Here is a 20,948-nt window from a genome sequence, read left to right as displayed (position 1 = left end):
GGGAGGTATGAGTCAAGATGCACATTAACCACAAGCAGTTCAGTATCATAGTTCTCAAAAAAAAAAAAAGAAAAGAAAAGAAAAAACCTCACCTAAGAGTATTCTGTAAGCACTAATGCTAAAATTGTGCTACTGGGAAAAAATATGGAAATACGCAAATGTCATTTGTGGTCCTTCTCGGAAATTGGCAATTATACAAAAATCAGTAACAGGTCCTATTCTTCCAAAGTAGGGCTCCTAAAGTAGAGGTCCTATATCTAATGGCTAAGCAAACAGGAATATTGCAGTAATATTTTTAGAACAGTTCCTAAGATTCTGTCAATCAAATAACTAGACATATTTATTTCTTTATTCAAGTATTTAATTATTTTGCAATAGCTTTAGTCAACAGCCTTATGGACAACCAAAATATTCCTTAGTCAAGGTCAGTCCCCAGGCAATATCAAAAATAATTTTGAAAAATACAATCATTAAAACACAGAAAATTTTCATAAAACACAGAACATTATTTTTCATCATCAGAGTGGACTAGTTTTCCAGGCACATACGTTCCAGGCACAGGCTAGTCACAGAAAAAAAAAAACCCTGGGACTAGTCATAGACTAGGCTTGTGCGATATTGACATTTCCCTGGTCATGATTTACCATTAAACACACACACACAGACACAGAGTAAATGATAGACAGGAAAATGAGCATTTCTACAGTTTTAGGTTTAAAGAGAGTAGAAGAGGGTGTAATCATAATACCAGCTGTGCACTTGGAACTGTTTGCCAGCAACAGCAATCGTGCAAAACTCAACTGGATGGTGCAGTTAAACAGCAAAAAAGACATAACAGTACATTTCTATATAATCCTTTTACAAATCGGTTGCCTAATGTACACATCTGATGATCTGACGTGCTGATCTGCTGCTAAAAGTGTTTGAATACATCTAAGCTCAGACCAAAAAAAAAAGAAAAGAAAAAAGCACAGCATATTTAATCACTTTCTGATTTTCATCATCATTAGCACTATGTGTAAAGTATTAGATATGACACTTCATTTTTTACCATTTTTGGCCAAACTTTTCTGGTGCCATCGTCATGATGCTGATGATTATATGTTAGATTGTTAGATTATATGTTAGATTGATGTTAACGATATGATTTTCTAACGTGAGATAAGCTGAACACACATTGATAGATTTTATTTCCCATTAAAGAACTTAAAACATTTACCTTGACAGAAACCAAGGTCGCCCTGCTGAGTCCCGACAGTCCTGAGAGCATGTGAGGGAAGTGCAAATCATTCAAGATTCATATATCGATTGGCTCATCTCCTGTTTTCCTTCATATTTTTGAGTAAGAACTATCCATCTATCCATCCATTTTCTGCACCACTTATCCTATACAGGGTCACAGAGAGCCTGGAGCCTGTCCCTGGTGACATGGGGCAGAAGGTGGGGGACACCCTGGACGGGGTGCCAGTCCATCACAGGGCACAATCGCACACATGCTCACACACCCATTCACACACCCACTCACACACTATGGACAATTTAGAGATGCCAATCAGCCTACAACACATGTCTTTAAACTGGGGGAGGAAACCAAAGTACCTAGAAGGGAACTTGCAAAGCACTGGGAGAAGATCCAAACTCCTCGCACACAGGGCAGAGGTGGGATTCAAACCCCCAACCCCAGAGGAACGAGGCAAACGTGGAGTGAGAACCAATACTAGCATATACTGATGTTAAACTGCAAAGCTCTTGCACAGGTTGGCATGTCTGGTAATATAATATAATTGGAGTAAATGTCACTGGATATCAAGGCAGTGTAATATTGTGTAGAGATGATTAAATTGTTATATTGCACAAGCCTGTGTAATATTTGGGTTGTATGCATGTGCTTGCTGATGTGTTCCTTAATGAGGAAAGGGGTGACAAATGCTAGCCAGAATGGCATGCGTAATCACACAGGCTCTGAAAAAAAAAAAACCCTGAAAGCTGAGAGTAGTCTACAGCATCCTTACAAAGAAATAAAGATAAAACAAAGATCAGGAAAAAGCATTGAACTCACAGCTGATGAATGAGGTTCCAGTGCCCTAAAGAATTTGTCGTGGACTTTCAGAGAGGCCAGCAATTATACAATCCCATACGTCCTTGTTCCAAAACAAATCGTTGTCCCATATGGACCATGCAAGCAGGCTGGCACTGCATGTGCTGAGAAAACTGATCTTCTAGAAAAGCAACTCAATTCTCAGATGTAAAAGCATCATTAAGCAGCACAATGGATTATGTTGTACAGTAACCAACTCAAACCAGAACACTGGAATTTAACACATTTGCAAAACCCATTCCACAAATCTTTGTTAATTTACAAGAAAAAAAAACACCAGTAATAATTCATTATTCAGCATTCCATGCTTAATTGATTGGCTAGACTTCTGTGTTTACTTGTACAACACCCAGTGCTCAAATCTGACAGAAAGACCAAAAGATTGCTGCCCCTTGGCAACTCATGGTGACTGACAAGGTAACAGAACCCATTTTAAACATCGTGCAAGGGCTCTTTCACATTGTCTCATTAGCCCCGCTCACACTTTGTATTAACATTCATCTCAGGTAATCGGATCATAAGTGTGCAGCGCTAAATACACGTATCTTGTGATCTGATCATACAGACCACATGCAGAGGTGGTCTGGGAAGCATGTGGCCACATTACATGTGCAGGGTGGACAGAAATGTGTCCTGATGCGTCCCTGACAACAGTGATGCCATGCTCATTTTTGCACCTAGAACCAAAATCACATTTTAATCGCACTGCTTCAATAAGAATTTCTATATTCTAATACTTTTTGCAATGATGGTCTTGATGTTGGACATTAGTGTATAGGGTTGAAGGGGAACATGTTGTATATTCAGCTGTCCGATGGCTTTGTCGGACAGAATTTCTATATTAAAGCTGTCATGCACACAATTTATTTAGGAACTGACATCTGATGGCTAAACAGAAACACGGCGAGTTTTCATTTGGTTTTGGCTAGTATTTTTGGGTTTTGTTTTAAAGTGACATTTGGTTGTTTCTGGCAGATTTGACAACCTTCCTACTGAGGAAATGCGATCGTAAGTGGTCAATGAAGACATATTGGAGACATATGAATAGCTGTTTGTCTTGGCTGTCCACGTACGATTGGATCACCTGAGACAGATGCTTAACTCAAGCTTGAACAAGGCAGTTTGATTTTCATGAGGGCAGACAAGTCCTGTGGCTTTTAACCCACAAGTCTTAGCAGAAATTGAAAGGACATTTTCTTGGGTCTTATTTCTAGGGATACATCAGAACTTTGGCCACCATAAACAGGCTAAAATTACACTTTAATGCTTTAGCTACAAGACTATAAATGCAGAAGGCTTTGATAAACAACCCTAATAAGAATAAGAAATGGAATATAAAATACTCTGTAGTTGTAATTGAACTTTGGGGCTAGTTTGCAGGTATCTAATCATCATAGAGGTTACCATGTCCATCCTTCCATCCATCTTCTGTACCGCTTATCCTATACAGGGTCGCGGGGAGCCTGGAGCCTATCCCAGGGGATTCGGGGCACAAGGCGGGGGACACCCTGGACAGGGTGCCAACCCATCACAGGGCACAATCTCACACACGCGCACACATTCACACACTACAGACAATTTAGAAATGCCAATCAGCCTACAAGGTATGTCTTTGGAGTGGGGGAGGGAACCGGCATATCCAGAGGAAACCCCCGAAGCCTGGGGAGAACATGCAAACTCCATGCACACAAGGCAGAAGCAGGAATCAAACCCTGGATATTGTGAGGCGAACGTGCTAACCACTAAGCTACCGTGCCCCCAGGTTATCATGTACCATGTATAACTTATAAAATGGTACAAAAAGACCATTATACATTACAAAAATAAAACTGATTTTGATTTCTGCCCCAGTGTAGCCTATTCTGAATTTACTACGTTTTATCATGCCATGAATCCTATGCTTGTGTAATACATGTAATGATATGATATATCTGACTGAACCAAATAAACCTAATTAAAGTCAATCAGCTATATAAAAGAAAATCAACTGAAATTAACCACAGTCAATTAGGTGTTTATTTTGTGGGTTCAGCATAATGGGGTGAGTATTCAAGAACAGCAAGCAAAAAGTACACTGTAAAAATTCAGATCATTAACAAAGCACATTTAGAAACAGCTTCTCTTTTACTCAATAGCTTCATTAACTATGACTGATTACTGTGTCTTTTTAGCTAGTCTATAGCAAATGGCCCAATGTGTTGTTTTAATGGACCTACTGATTCATCCATGTTGAAGAGAGTTATCTACAAAGCAGCCATGAAATTGTATAATAGGATTTCCACTTGTTCAGAATACTAACTGAATTCATTTGCCAAGTGAAAAATCTGCCAAAAGATAAAGCCAGAATTGAAGAAAGGAGTAAATGGCATTATGGCAATATGGCACTTATTAAATGGGAAAATAATTTAAAGTACTTGTTATAACACAATTTTAATAAAATAAATAAGTACAAAATATCAGACATCAATCATGTTTAGTTCTCTATAGTTATAATGTTGAAATTGTCACACAATTTTGTGGATGCATATAAACAGTGGCACGGTAGGCATATGATAATCTTATACATGTTATTACAATCAGTATAGATGTAATAATTCTGTTTTTTTCTGTATTTTAGTTTATAAATATATGAAGTATATTTATATATGAATATATCACACCCCTTCATAGAAATCTCTACACTGTGTCCATTATTCCTGAACAAATAAAACTGTACCACTTTGCTTATTTGACCAAATGTTATTTCCAGTATTTAAAACTTATAAACTTAAAAACTTATAAACTTATATAAATACATGTAAGTTAGTACCAAAAATTATATATTATAGGCCTACATAATAAAAGGTCAAAATTGTAACAGGCTCCATCATTGTTTTTTGTATCATCAATCACACTTACTCAACTCACACACACACACACACACACACACACACAAACAAACAAATGTCACACACACTATCCATCACATTTTTTTTTTTATTAAGACCATTAGCCAAATTCTCACTTTAGAATATATTTATATTGTCTGACCACTTTAAAGTATTGTGTTGTTTTTATTATTCTCTTCTCATCCCTGTCTCATTCTCATCCCTCATGTTCTTTCATTGCCTCTTGAAAGGCATCTGTTACTCTCTGTGCCTTTCTACACAGTATCTATCCATTATATTATCTCTCTTGAGGTTCAATTTCCCACAAGGACTAATGTGACACGGACTCATGATTCAAAGTGAAAAGTGCTGCTCTCAAAATCCCATCGTTATACCTTCACACTACCTTCACACTAACAACCTCAAAATGTCTGGAAGAAGAATGGATTTCACCTTTAAACTCCTTGTCACTTGTTACTTTCCATCTCTATAGAACAACCTTCCAGATGTCCTCCAAAAGACTCCTTTGTTCCAACAGACTTGTTTTTAATACGCTTTGCAGAATAGTAGCTCTCTGCTGTTTTCTTCAACCTTAAATTACTTGAGCATAAAAGCAATAGATTCTCACACTTTTTTTCTCCTTTCCAGTATAGTGTGCTATTTAGAATGTCATCATAGGTCACGTTCATAGGTCCTTTATACTGTTCACTGTTTAACAAATCATTACTTCAGAGTGTTTTGGTTTTGATAGCTGGCTGTTCAGGATTTCTTAAAACCCAAGTCTATGGTTCCTCATATAATCATGCATGAAATTTTGAGTGACAGTGTCTTTTTCATTAAAAGTGAATTTCCTGAGTAACTATAGCCGGGCCTGCTCCACAGAAAAAACATAATCCTGTCATCTCCCTCTCTCTCTCTCTCTCTCTCTCTCTCTCTGTCTCTCTGTGTGTGTGTGTGTGTGTATGGGTGTGTGGGTATGGAAACCTGACCTCAAAATCGTAGACGCATGTTGCAGTGATTTTATTCGGTTTATGTAAAGTTCATAAAGACCATCAGAAGGATGTCATTATCAGTTGTAATGTTTGGATTTTATTATGTAGAGGAGATGAAATTACCAGACACACTCTGCAGGCAGAGATGGAGAGGCAGTGACAAGTGTGTGTGACTGAGAAGGAGAAAGAAGAGCTACAGTAGAACAATGAGTGACTCTGAATATGTGCCAAACAGACCACCTTGCAAATATCCAAGCACACTTCCACAAATGAGGGTGACATCATTTTTACTCAGAACAAGAGAATGCCAATATAGTCCCTGGCCATTATAGAGGACACCCATGATTTTATCCTCACCACTCACAAACTCGTAGACACACTCCCACGTGGCTCACAAAGAATAAACATGGCATTCACACTTAGTTGAGAGCGTCCCTAGAGACTGGAGCTCAATCTGGCCTAACCGCAGGCCCCGCTTTCCCATAGACAGGCTGCCTGAGCTCCAGCCTACATGTGGCGCTCCACGATAGCTCACATTTCTCCTCACGCAGATGCGCAGCTGCTGAATTGGAGTACACCATCTGGACAGCATCAGGGATATTACCTGGGAGATGCATAGAAATACATATAGACACATGCGCATACAGCCCCATATAGACTTCTCTTCATGTTTATGCCAGCACACACTCCATCAAAGGTGATGTACTTAAACACACGCACAAACACTTAGGCATACAAATAGACAGGTGAATAAAGGTACTGTCTCACATGCGCATTCGCGTCCAAAATGTCTTTATGAAAATCGCCACTAGAATGTTCCAATTCGTGTAACATGGTTTTTCAGTTCTTTCTCTCATCTTTTTTGACTATTCTGCATTATTTCCACTTTTAAAATCCACTCTACATGTATGCTCATTAATGTTCACAGTCACAGCCTTTCTCTCTCTCTCCTCCCTGTGAATCACTCCTCCCTTCTTTAGTATCAGAGCTCTGATTAGAAGAGTCTGTCTCATCCGTCACTCTGTGATTGCTGATTATTGTGTATTTCCAAGAGCCCCAGTTATTGCCTCCAATAGTCTTAACACTGTGCACCTCACCACTGTAATGATAACCTACACTCCATTAGCGTTTGCTCATTTCTGTCTCCCTGTTGTATAATTTTTCTCTTCATTATCTTGCCTACCACTTCCTTCTCCGTCAAATGAATTCCACATAGTGGGATGGAAGGACAGATTTTTCCTTTTACCATCCGTTACCCCCTGCTGTGAGCTAGCACTTAGTTATCTTCTTTCAGCTCCCGGATTGGTCAACACCCCCTCTTTCTCCTGCATGTAATAATGTTTTTGGTCTACTGGCACGGATCATTGGCTAAGCCGCCGCACTGCTACGGTAACAGCATCCAGTGTTGACTGACAGATGGTAATAAATGGTGGCAGCCAAAAACAACATACACAGAGAGGCGCCCTTGACCCCGCCACCCCCCAGTCTCAGGACCAAGGTCAAGCCCAGTCTGCTGACCTCAACGCTACGACTCCTACAACCACGCAACACATCAGGAGGCCCCCATGATGACAGATTATGTGTATAATTTGCTTGATGTTTGCAGTAATGCTTATAGCGGCCTTCCTGTTGCTAATAATTTTGACTGATGCACACTTACTACTGTATGGAAAATAAATATTCACCCAGTGTTAAACGTGTTAAAAAGCAGTGACAGATATCAAGATATACAATATTTGTGTTTATAAGACACACTTGGAAATGTATTATGAATAGAATGATCAAGGACACAGACTCACATACAAAATGTTTGCCACTTACACATATCAACAATCACACACACACACACACACTTTTCACACTGGAGTGAATTTTCAATCACCACCATCATATTCTACTCAGGTTCCCTGGTTCTTTATTTTAGTTCCACACAAAAGGTTCCACACAAAGGTCTTTGATAGCCTAGGCACAGTGGTTTCGGCCTGGGCTCCCTATGCATCCGCTTTGTGCCAATGCCTTTTGTGAACCTGGCTTACAAATAAACCTGAATGTGGGTGAGTTTGATTGAATTGCAATGTGCTGGACCCCACAGCTCTCCTATTTTTATACCAAAAAAAGAAAAGGCTACAATGGGGAAAGTCAAGACAATTTCACAATTGTTGACATAAAATTCAGGGGAGCCTAGAATGAAACATTGAGTAAAAGCAGAATGGCTGTCTGGGAAACTTTATCTGACTGGTATTAAAAAAGCTGGGATGTGGAAAAAACATACGATCCTCAACTGTGGGAAATATTTCCCTAATCTGACCAGCAATTGGATGAGAAACATGGAGTGCTCAAGTCATTTAAATGCCTAGAAAAAGTAGTGGAAAGTAGTAGAATGAAAAATGCACATGGATCTATTTTAATTTTGTCTGACTCGATACCATCTGGATACAAAATGCCGTCATCGTGAAAGAGCCATCTTTCAACACACTCACTCAGACAGATACGCACATCCACACATACATGGAGTTTTTTTTTTTTTCATTTACATGTGCTGTTTTTCGTCTCAACCCGGAATTCTGACTGTTGCGTTATCATTTATTTCATGTCTTCCTGCATTAATCACAGCTATACAAAATGACAGAAAACATCTGTCTGTTGCAGATAACCTACGCAAGACTGTTGAAAATCCACTGCGGACACAGAATGTGGGAAAACGAGCAATTATGATAACTTATGGATTTCCAGTGCAAAAAAAAAAAAAGAAAAAATGAAATAATATATATTTAATAAATGTATGCTGTGCATTTTTGTGTGTATCTGTATTTCTGAGGAGTCCAAAAAATCCTACATGCATGAAATGTGTCAACATTTTGTTAAGGTTGGGATTTAGGTGGAGTATTACTGTAGAGTAGAGGATAGAATATTATCTTGCCTAGAAAGCCCATGGACAGAGTTTTCTTTCTCTTGTTACAGTTGGAGCTCCATGCTGAGGTTGGAGTATGGAGTAATAACATACTATTAATTATATTGTAGGCTATCATTCCCTTAGTGCCAAGTTTGCCAATGTTTAAATGGTGATAACATGAAAAATAAATAAATAAATAAATGCCACACGAATGCTGACTAAAACTTAGAAGTCAAAAGGTTTAAAGTGAACATTTGAATTAATGGATTTAAAAATTGCTTGCTGTTCCTATGCTATGACTTGCTGCGATGCTGTGTGGTAATTTTTCATTTCCTCTTAATGCATTATGGTTGTGTTCAATCTGAGATGGTAAAACACTTAAAAAATCCATGTACTAGTTAGATAAATACATAGAATATGGTATAAAAAAAATATAATGCATACTGTGCTATTTGAGACATTGCTTGACAGGATTTTGTGATAAAATCAACTAGGATCAACACAAAGTTTAAACTGCTAGCCTACTTCACATACATTCAGATCTGTGCAAAATAAGCTTATTTCCAATGCAGTGTAACATTTTTAAAAACTTTTTTTAAATGTTAATTTTGTTATGATTTTATCATTACAGTAGGTACACCCTTAGAAAACAAAAGTGTGTACACAAGGTTTTTTGGGTGGCTAATGGTTCTAGCTGTCTAACAGGGAAACTGTCAAAGCAAATGACCCTTTATGGTACTAGACAGACCCTTTATTTTCTAAAAAAATGTATGTAATATAGGTATACAATGGATATATAATAAGTAGTTCTGAGTCAGCATATTGCAAAACCCAGGCTGTCAGCACTTATTTCATTTAGTTCATTGGAAGATTTGCTTAATCTTGGCAGAACAAATATATCTCTTCTTGCGCAGTACTGCAAAACTGGCATGTCCAAATACTCTGGCGTACAATATTTCCAATAGATTGCCACATCCTAATCTGAAACATGTTCAATCTTGGTATGCTTTGTCTTCAAGTAAAAGAGACAAAGAGAACTGATTAAAAAAAAAATCTCTGTATCTGCAGATGAGAGATAAATTATTAGTGTTGTTATAAACCATCTGCCTCAGTTAAGTTCATCAGCACGAACTCCACACTGTCTGCACACAATGCATTGGGTCCATGCCACTGACATTTCGCTTAATGCCAACCTCATTTTTTCCCCATGAGGACCAAAAGTGCACAAGTGAAGAAGTTCTTATTCCTGTGGATGAAACATCCAGCCTCCAGCATTAATGGGGCCATGTTTGAAATGATGGATGTCTGCAAGCTTCTCATCCACCACAGTTTCTTTCACTGTTTCTTTTTTAAGTGGTCCCCAAAACACATGCTTGGAATGGCTCATCCCGGAAGCTTTGCCCTTACCCAAAATTAATGTCCGAATTCCTCTCATGGGAATGTCCCCACGCCTTCAGAGACATGTCACGCAGGACTGTTATAATAGATGCGTATAAGGGGAGGACAGATAAAAAAAATAGATAAATAAGATAAAATGATCAAGATGACAAAATCTTCAAAAAGTTAAGCATGGAGAAGAAACAAATAAAAAGGCAGAGATTGACAGATCGAGGAAGAAAGGAAGAGAGAGACAGAAAGAGAGGGGGTGTGAGACAGTAGGGTCTCTATATTTAGCCGTGCCGCTGTCACCTTCACTCTTCCTCCACAGAGCACACTCACTGTGACAGCTCAGATCCAGTAAAGCAGCACAGGATCCCAGGATGCACCACCACCTTGAAACTCACAAACGTTTGTTGCAGGCTTACATATCACACACGCTCGCATACACACACAGATATAAAACTATTTACTAAAATCCGCAAGAAATGACCAAGAAATAGAGAATGATACCATTCCACCCATACCAAATAATAGCACTACTGGTAGTATGATATTTCACTACCAATATTCCAATTTTCTCCAAATTTGATTACAAAGATGAAAAAGAGCCTGTTTTATAAAGACTTAACTTCTGCCTGAATAACACAGAAACAAAGAACTTAAAGCCACTTGCTCATGTGCATCTGACAGAGCTGTGGGGATTCTTGCAGAGAGCTTGCAGAGAGAGAGAGAGTCTGGAAGGGTCAGCAGGCTAAGTTTATTATGCTGCCAAGAGCTCCATTAGAGTGCAGCCCATGGGACGACCCCAGAAAAATGTGCAGAGATGCCTCCCAACTCCCAGGGTTATTAATATCGCTCTGTCACATTTCTGTGGTTGCAGCTACAAAGCAAGAACCCGACTGGGCCTGTAAGTGGAGCCTAATGATGGGCAATCATGATGTCACTCGGGGGCAAATATGTTCAGTTCAAAAGGAAAATGATTCAAGACAGTGTAGGAAAAGATTTTGATATAATGGGATCTTATTCACGCTGTCCAGACATTACCTGAGACAAAGAGACAGACAGAGACATGGAGAGGCGGGCAGGTAGACAGATACACAAAGGAGGATGCAAACATGCGCAAACACACACACACACACACACACACACACACACACACACACACACAATCCCTCTCTTTCTGTAACACCTTTTCTCAAATGATTCAGGTGAAAAGAGAGCTAACCAAGCTGTGGATAGATAGGGACCTGTTTTGTTGTCCTTATTTTATACTGTAATATGTCTTAGATATTACAAGCATAGAACAGACACACTCTCACAGACCAGGGACCATTTCAGTGTTCCTAACAGCAATACAGAGATTTGTCTTTCACAGAGACACTGGCTCAAAGTGTGTGTATGTGTGTAATCTTTTCAGCTAGTAATCTCTTATATTCTCTATTCATATTGTTAGTATTATTTCCCTACCCGCAAACTACCTCTATTATTCACTGTGTCTCTGATTGTTTCTCTCTCTTATTACAGGAAGACAATTTTCTCACCATTCATGCCTTGAAAATATCTTTACACGCATTTTCTGCTTTCTTTCTCTCCACCTTGTTCCATCAAAGCGAGAGTGAATACATCGCTTTGGGGCAAATACATTTCCATAAATATCACCATTACAACAGGCCAATTAAGAGAGCGTGGTGGGAACATAACAAAACAGCGCTATTAGTTTGAAGACAGAACCGCCAAACACTGCCTTCAGACATGCAATTCAGTCTCAAAGGCCATGCAGCTAAAGCAGACGAGTAAATTTTGCCCCATGGCATTTTAATATATAGTGAATTAGGATAATTGAGGAGTCAAATGTGTGAAGGACACAGCTATTGGTGCTGTCAACTGCCTGTCCAATGTGTTCCAGAGACCAGAGTAGACAGAATGAGGTTTTACATCCAGCTCTTTCATGTGAACTTTCGCTCTCTCATGCTCTGGTAACAAAAACAACATCAAATATCACTGTGACCCTGACCGGGACTAAAGAGCTTACTGAAGAAGAATGAATGAACATCAAACGTCAAATATATCCATTATGCTGCTGTTTTGGCACAAGTTCTTTCCATACACGGGCAAAAACAGCCATGAACTTTGGGTATGACAGTCTTTTCTCCTTAATCATGGCCAGAGATGATTGAAACACAGATCCGTTCACATTTTCTTATGCCAAACTTGGAAATTCATTTCAAAATTGAGGACTGGTTGAATGTAAAGCCAGCTAGAGAGACAAGAGAGAAACATGAAATGATATTTTTAAATAAAGTTTTGATTCTGTCAGAGTTAATACTGCAGCTAGATCTGCATGGTTCATTCTTTTCTCAGATCACAGCCAATTTACGGTTCCAGGTGTTTCAGTGACCACACAGGAAAACAGAGGGGGAAGATGAGTTAAGTGTTTTGAATTTGAGTGACTTTGAGCAAACAGAAACTGAGAGCAATTAACACTGAATCCCAGCCTCTGGCACACATAAATGGGTGGTCATTAGTGCTTGTTTGGGGATAGAAATGGGTGCCCCTCAAATTCAAACACACACAGACATAATGGCCTGATAATGTCACACATGTAAACTGTGGACCCCAATTTCACACACACACACACACACACACACACACACACACACACACACACACACACACACACACAAACAGTGCCCTGATGGGGTCACAGATGTAAACCCTAGGTGGTTTATTCTGCTAAGCCTATTAGAGCTTACTATACTGCTGAGGGATAATAAATCATTTATTCTCTGTGCTGAGAGGCAGACCAGTCCTGGTGTACAACCACAAACAACTAGCACAATACAAATACAACTATTTACACAACAGCAAGGCCAATTCTTTTGTACAGTGAAGACATTTGAATTTGAGATCAAAAGATGAACATAAGATGATAGATCAGAATTTCAGCTTTCATTTCATGATATTTACATCTAGATGTGTTAAACAACTTAGAACATGGCAGCTTTTGTTTGAACCCACCCATTTTTCAAGTGATCCAAAATATTGGAAAATGTGACTGACAGGTGTTTCTTGTTGCCCAGGTCTACCCTGTTAGATTGATTGTTTAAACAATTATTTACTCAGAATATCTGCTCTTGGTTTGAGCCCTGGGTTTAGCCTGTGAAGACTGCATTTATTGTTAAAAAAGGATAAACCAACATGAAGACCAGAGAGCTGTCTATAGGAGAAAAGCCATTTTGAAGCTGAGAAAAAAGGGAAAATCGATCAGAGCCATTGCACAAGCATTGAGCACAGCCAATACAACAATTTGGAATGTCCTGAAAAAGAAAGAAACCACTGGTGTACTAATAACCACCATCAGACATGGAACAGGTTGGCCAAAGAAAACAACAGCAGTTGATGACAGAAACATTGTGAGAGCTGTGAAGAAAAACCCCAAAACAGCAGGTAGTGACATTACCAACAACCTCCACAGGGCAAGGGTGAAGGTATCATAATCCACTCTTTGACGAAGACTTTGAGAGCAGAAACACAGAGGCCATACCACAAGATGCAAACCATTCATCAGCAGTAAGAATCAGAAGGCCAGATTGGAATTCACAAAGAAGCCACAAAAGTTCTGGAACCAAGATTAACCTCTAACACAGTGATAGAAAGGCCAGAGTTTGGAGTAAGAACGGTTCTTCTCATGATCCAAAGCATACAAGCTCATCGGTCAAGCACAATGGAGGTAGTGTCATGGCTTGGGCGTGCATGGCTGCTTCTGGAATGGGCTCACTAATCTTTACTGACGATGTAACTCATGATGGTAGCAGCAGAATGAATTCAGAAGTCTACAGAAACATTCTGTCTGACAATTTACAGAGAAATGCATCCAATCTAATAGGGAGGAACTTCATCATGTCGCGAGACAATGAACCAAAACACACTGCCAACACAACAAAGGACTTCATCTGGTGAAAAAAGTGGACTGTTTTAGACTGACCAAGTCAATCACCAGACCTTAACCCAATTGAGCATGCACTTCACCTCCTGAAGACGAGACTGAAGCCCAAAGCAAACAACAACTGAAAGAAGCTGCGGTACAAGCTTGGAAAAGCATCACAAAAGAAGAATGCAACGATTTGGTGGTGTTAGTGGGTCGCCAGCTTGTTTCAGTTATTGCAAGAAAGGGTGTTATTGAGAAGTGTTATTTACTTTCATTTACTTTAGGACTATCTGTTCCAGTACTTTTGCTCGCCTAAAAATTGGGTGGTCTGCCACCAAAGATGCTGTCTTCTAAGTTGTTTAACACATCTGGATTGTAAATACAGGAAATAAAAACTGAAATTCTGATCTATCGTCTCATATTCATCTTTTGACTTCAAACCCAAATGTCGTCAGTGTGTAGCAAAAACAAAAGAAATGGCCTTGCTGTTTCAGTACGTTCAGAGGGGATTGTATAAAAAACGTGCTATTTTATGGGTCTTGCAGTCACAGAGCCACAGGGTGCTACTACGTGCAAGATAAACAAGCATTAAATCTGTCCCTAACCACCTTTAAGGCTGACCACTTATCTCAGATCACAAGCTCTCAAAGGGCAAAAAGTTGAAGCAGCCTTTGCCAGAAATCTATAAATCTATAATCAGGCCTTATCTCGCCTGCACCACAAGTCAGTGGGTTATTTGGATCAGATACACAAGTGTATATGCACCAATTCTCACACACACACACACACACACACACACACACATACACACAAAGCTCAGTGGAGCCCCTCTTATCTTCTTGACCTACACATTATCAATGACAAAATATCATAGAACATCTATTTAAAATATTGACCCTAACATCCTTTTTTATACATTGTGATCGGATCACAATTCTGATACTTATATAATGTCTAAATTTAGTCTCTATTCCGCATAGAGTGCACTAGATGGGGTGCAACCTTTTTGCAGTGTTGTCTCTCAATGGACAAATTAATTTCTCTGAATAATGCACTGTATTATTACCCATAATGCACCATAAATCCACACTTAGTAACAATGATTTCTTTCAGCTTATAAAATTGACTTGTCAGGATGGATATCATATCATCAATAAATGTTAATAATAGATATTTAACAATATTTGCTGGTACCTGCTCGTGGAGTATTTTATAAAGAAATCACTTCTGTATTTTTGTGGTTTCAGGTTGGTAGGTACTTTGCAATGTGCAAACCGTTTATGTAATAGCAGGTCACGATCATGTGTTTTCAGAGCATTTAGCCTAGCGAATAGTGAATTCAGTCCAGCGGCAGTCAGTTACTGCTGCCCTATATAACGCTCTGTACAGAACAGACTACAGAGTAAACATTGAACAAGTGCGTGAAAGAGCGATTTCAGACAGCGTTAGTCTGAGTCTGTGTGGTCATTCTTTCAATTTCTCACATATCCCATATCTCAGATGATAATACAGCGGTGGCTTTAACACTCCCACGCCTTAAAAAAAAACAATAGGGACCTTCATATACAACAACGTGGTTCAGACAGTGCACTTAAGCAAGCTCAGGCTGCAGCACACATTAAAAGCTTACACTGGAGAAGCCAGAAACACTTACACACTTAGACGAGCACTTAAGAAAGAAATTCTGCAGCAAGCAAGTCTTTCATTATGATAATCTATGCATTGCTCTGGACACACTGCAAACATCTGTGTAAATCTCAGTGCTGCCTTTTCAAGAATACACATATCTAAAATATGCTGTGAGGCTACTGCTACTTTAAGATTCCGAGTGCTGGAATTCGAATTGAAACAATATGCACAAGAGTTGCTCGAAGCAACGCAGCATAGCAGAGCATTCTTTTTTGCCAAACTGTCGAATCTGCCTTAGGTGTTTTCCCAACCATTAAACATGGATATGATATGCAGAAACATGTCCATAAATCCACTAGCGTGTCAAAACTGAGTGGTTACATGGACACACACACTCTTAGGTGGCAGTGGGGAGCTGAAAGTCCTCTGGGCTATCTTTGAGCAAAATAGAGGGGATTCTGAAAACAAAAGGAGAAGGGGGGAGAAATTGTGTCAGGGTGCAGAAAGAGGAGAGAAAGCAAGAACGTACATGAAATGAAAACCTGCATGAAGGCACACACCTAACCTTGAGCTGGCGGTGAGATGATAGAGGGATTGAAACTCCTGTAAATAGGAGCCCTAGACCTTAAGCTTCAGACGTGATTTATCTTGGCATCCTAGGATGTAATGCTGGCCCAGACGGCATGTAATGTGAAAAGGGGCGATAAAGACAGTGGCATCTCTCCCTTCTCAACTTGCCGACACCACCGGAGCTGAAAACTGACTTGACCTGGCAGGGTTCCTCTTCATTCAGGTCGAGTCAGTTTTCAGCTCCACACACACCCACATGATGGTGATGTGGTCTAGACGTCTGTGTGAATGTTGATAGGAGTGTTAGCAAAGGATAATCCCTAAAAGCGGCTTGTTTTTTTGACAGCGTTGCCCTAATCAAAGTCAGATTCTTAAGATTAAAATTTCTTTTCAACCATAAATTACACACCTCTTTATTGTCTGATCCAGAACCTCCGACCCACACGGCAGTACTTGACAAGATGACGTACCGCTGAACATGTCATAACCACCTTTTGCTTACTACTCAAATGTTTAAGTGAGAAGTTCAACTACATTCCTAAGATCAGCACTAAAAGCAGATAAGAATGGCCAAAGTCTATCGTTTTGCTTAAAAGTGTGTAATGGTTGTTCTGGACATAAATTATTGGCTAAACCAGTACAAAAAACGTTTTTTAAAGCAGAGAAAAAGCGTGAGTGTGTCAAACCCAGCAACCCTAAAAGGCGTATATCACAAGGCACGCTTTCATTATCTCATATCTTTAGCTTTAGTCATTTATATCTGCCTCCTTTAGTAACAAAGCAGTCTAGTGAAAATATCCAGACTCTTCTGTGAGAAATTCTTCATGCCTGCTGCCAAGCTGAGTTGGCCTCTGTAAGCATGTAACTAGCATGTTCTCTGATATACATTTTGGCACATGGTGCTATATTTCGGTCACATGGGCAAAAGCTTTACGTTTTCATATCAACTCAGAAAAATGCAGAACTGAACAAACAAGAACGAGACAAAAGAAAACCTGCAACAGTTGCAAAAACAACAAGCAATAATTTTTCAGTCATCATTCACATCAGCTGTCTCGACAGAGGAGATTACAATGCCTTATAAAGTGAATGCTTTATGCCGACTTGTTTTAACAGACTCTCAACAGCAACTCTTCAATCTTGTATTTTTATCTCTGGCCTTTGTTTTCCCTGGACTACAGGACATTATTATTTTTTTAAAATCACCTGATCATTTTTAAACCCATATTTATATCTTATAAAGGTTAAAAAAATATACATCTGATTTGACTGGCCATCTGTACCCCTAATTATTAGAACCAAGATGAAATTTAATATCATGCGAGAAAAATAGAAATGTCTAGAATCTTGAAATGCAAGCCATTCTGAAGAACATTTAAACAGAGTGCATTGCTGAAATCAACCAAGCAGCAATCTGGCTCATTGTGGTCGGGCTACAGACTCTCCCCCAAACTACATGTTAAAACACCAATTACAGAAACTCATACTCATGTGAATAATACTCTAATGAAAACTAGGTAAGGAAAAGTAATTGTAGGAGACTGACTGACTGACTGACTGAGAATTAGAAGTATGTAAGGGAGCTGCCATGCTCAGCACTTTACCCACAAACCCAAAGAAAGCTAAACTCTATTACAGAAGAAGTCTGTGACCACAGAAACACAAGCTATGGAAATGGAGCGGAAGCATAATGGACTGGGAAATACACACTCATGACACATGTGCGAGAAGTGTGTGGAGTGTGGCCTTGATTGTACTGCAGCCTGAAAACACAGCAAGTGCTAACTAATATTGCATGTTTCCCACATGATCTCGATCCAAGCAGCCAGGGCTCTTGCCAAGAAGCAGCCTACTAAGCAGTTGCACAACCAATTGAAACAGGAAACCACTGAATATTACAGCTTCCTCGGACGACATAACCGCACCAACAGCTTCCAGATTGGAAAGAGTCATAAATCAGAAATGTCAGAAGTGTGGCAAATCTAAATCCCCAAGTAGGGAAATATCAAGCATAGTCTCACGATTGCAGACTCGTATGAATTTGCACAATCTGTATGAAAAGCTATGAATGCTCATGGTTAGGATGAGGGGTGGCTATTGTTTTTCTTCCTTGTGAATTCATTGTATGCAATAAAAAAGCGGTTTCGCTTGGTAGGATTCCATCAGATCAGGTTTGTTTATCTTACCTTTAAAGGACAGGTAGATGCGGGGAGCTGACAGAGGTGGCAGGGAGGTAAATGGGTTGCTCTGGGTTGATACAGCTGAGAACACAGAAACCAGAAGGGTCCCCAGAAACAAATCCCTCATGCTCTGCGTAATCATTGTGTCCAAAAACATGGAGAAACAGTCAGCCCTGCAGAGGACAAAGAGCAAGGGGGTGTGGGGGGTGGGGGGGAATGCTCAGACAGGTTACACCGACTTCTGGAAACTGAAGCCTTAAATCTGAATTACTACAATTTGAATCCAATTCCCTTCCCTTTGCTCAAACAGAGCTGTTTTGAATAGTTAATTACACAGTTTAGTAGATGAGTTAGAGAAAATGACCAACATGTACTAGATGTTTATTTTTATAAAAAAAAAAAAGAGTTCTTTAAAGGTTCTTTGGAGAGATAAGAGTACCTGGCTACCTACAATGGTTCGACATGGAACCTTTTTTTTTGAATCTCTGTTCCTACATAGAATGTTAAAGTGTTCCCAAAAAAAGGACAAATCTTAAGGGATCTAGATTGAATCTTTTTTTCTAGGAGTGTAGAGACTACAGTCTACACTCGGCTCAAGCCTATATGCCAAACACGGTCTAGGATGCAGAATTCAAACTTTATTCCTTTAGGTTTTTACTCAGCATTAATCCAAATCATGCACTAGTGGTCCTGATGGACCAGATCCCCCTGAAGTCCCATCCACAGTGTGTTTAATTCTATCTGGAGGCTGTGACAGTTAATGCAACACTGTAGGTATTAATTGGTGGTTTGCTATGAACAGCAGGTGAACACTGACCCTCACACACCAGGAGACTTTAATGACTGCTGGTCTCGCACAAGCAACTCAGTCTGAGATCCAATTGCACCTGTAACTAAATATAATAGTGGCATCCTGCACACTGGGACTGACTGTGGGAAGAAAGGAAGGTGCCCATAACGCGTTATTACGCACCGTTCAATTTAGCACCGACATTTGGATGCTCCTGACTTACTGATATTCGCTGAGCTTCCAGAAATGATAAACAATGTTACACAAACAAACAAACAAACAAACAAATAAATAAATAAATAGAAGTAACCAAAAATTACAAACGACCAAACATCCATGCCAATTACTGGCACTAAGGCATAAGGGAAATTCATGATTACTCATAATTATGATGATTTAATTATAGTATCATTTAAAAACAATAGATCTAACGACGATAAAACTAGAAGAATTGAACTATTCCTACATAATCACCAAATCCTCAACCATGCGTAAAGATGCATGCTCTCTACGCGTCCATGGAGTCCCAGACTTCAGCATTCACCTGAAAAATTATCCGAAGTTTATCCGGGATAAAACCCCATTCAGAATCCAGTGAGGAGAGTGAGGAGAATTCCCGCGATGCGTCCTGCTGCTCTTCTCCAGTCCAAACACACACACTCACATACACACCCGCTCACTGCTCACTGGCACACGCTGAAAATCCGAGGATCCGAGGTGCGTGTGTGTGTGTGTGCGTGTGTGTGCGGGGTATTCCTCATGGACAGCACTTATTCACTCCGCGCATTCGCGCCAGAGCAAGACGTCTCTCTCTCTCTCTCTCTCTCTCTCCCGCTCTCTCTCTCTCTCTCTCCCTCTCTGGCAGGTGGACGCAGCGCCTCCTGTGGGCGGAGTCTCACCTTTACAGAAAAGCCCATTCGTGCCCCGCCCACTCCAGACCAGCAAAACAGAAGCGCGCGAGATGATTCTCTGTCTCTCTCTCTCTGTTCCTTTCTCTCTCTCTCTCTCTCTCTCTCTCTATCTATCTGTATATCTATCTATCTATCTATCTGTATAGAGAGAGTGACAGATAGATAGATAGATAGATAGATAGATCTAGTAATATATATAAATATATGTGTGTGTGTGTGTGTGTGTATAATAGTCATTCTAATTGGTTTACAATTGGTTTATTGTGATTCTAATTTAACACAAGGCTCATATGAGTTTCTCCTGAGTCAGGGTGCTACACAAAACACTTAATAATATACAAAATATACAGCAGACAGACATTAAATATGACACACACACATTTATATATATATATATATATATATATAAACACACATTATATACACACATATGTATTATATACACACATAGTGCAAATACAGTGTTTGTGGTGCTATAAGACTCATTATGACAAGGTATATAAAGGTTTAAACTGAGAGGAAGAGGGGGAGGACTTTAGAAGTCTTATAGCTTGTGGATAGAAGCTATTCATGAGTCTCGAGGATTTAGCTCGAATGCTGCACAGTCTTTTCCCTGAGGGGAGAAGGTGAACAGTTTGTGTGATGGATGTGTGGAGTCTGTGCAGATGTTTCAGGCCTTTCTTGTACACTGTTCCATGTAGATGTTATTA

At 39.6% G+C, this 20,948-nt stretch overlaps 1 protein-coding gene across 2 annotated transcripts in view; it reads right to left on the bottom strand.

The window, feature by feature from the left end:
* sema3fa (sema domain, immunoglobulin domain (Ig), short basic domain, secreted, (semaphorin) 3Fa) overlaps positions 1–20,169 on the bottom strand; it is a 52,378-nt gene extending 32,209 nt beyond the window's left edge. For both annotated transcript variants that reach the window (XM_026915145.3, XM_034312704.2), the window contains exons 1-2: positions 19,872–20,169; positions 18,544–18,710 (exon numbers count right to left, since the gene is read on the bottom strand). In XM_026915145.3, coding sequence (XP_026770946.3) covers positions 18,544–18,694 — 151 coding nt within the window. In that variant the 5' untranslated portion in view covers positions 18,695–18,710; positions 19,872–20,169. The remainder of the gene's footprint in view (positions 1–18,543; positions 18,711–19,871) is intronic.
* Between the last annotated feature and the right edge of the window lie 779 nt (positions 20,170–20,948).

This window comes from Pangasianodon hypophthalmus, chromosome 2 (genome assembly GCF_027358585.1).
Source record: "Pangasianodon hypophthalmus isolate fPanHyp1 chromosome 2, fPanHyp1.pri, whole genome shotgun sequence".
Lineage (NCBI taxonomy): Eukaryota > Metazoa > Chordata > Actinopteri > Siluriformes > Pangasiidae > Pangasianodon > Pangasianodon hypophthalmus.
The sequence above is the reverse complement of the archived record's forward strand: the minus strand, read 5'-3'. Positions and strand labels throughout refer to the sequence as shown.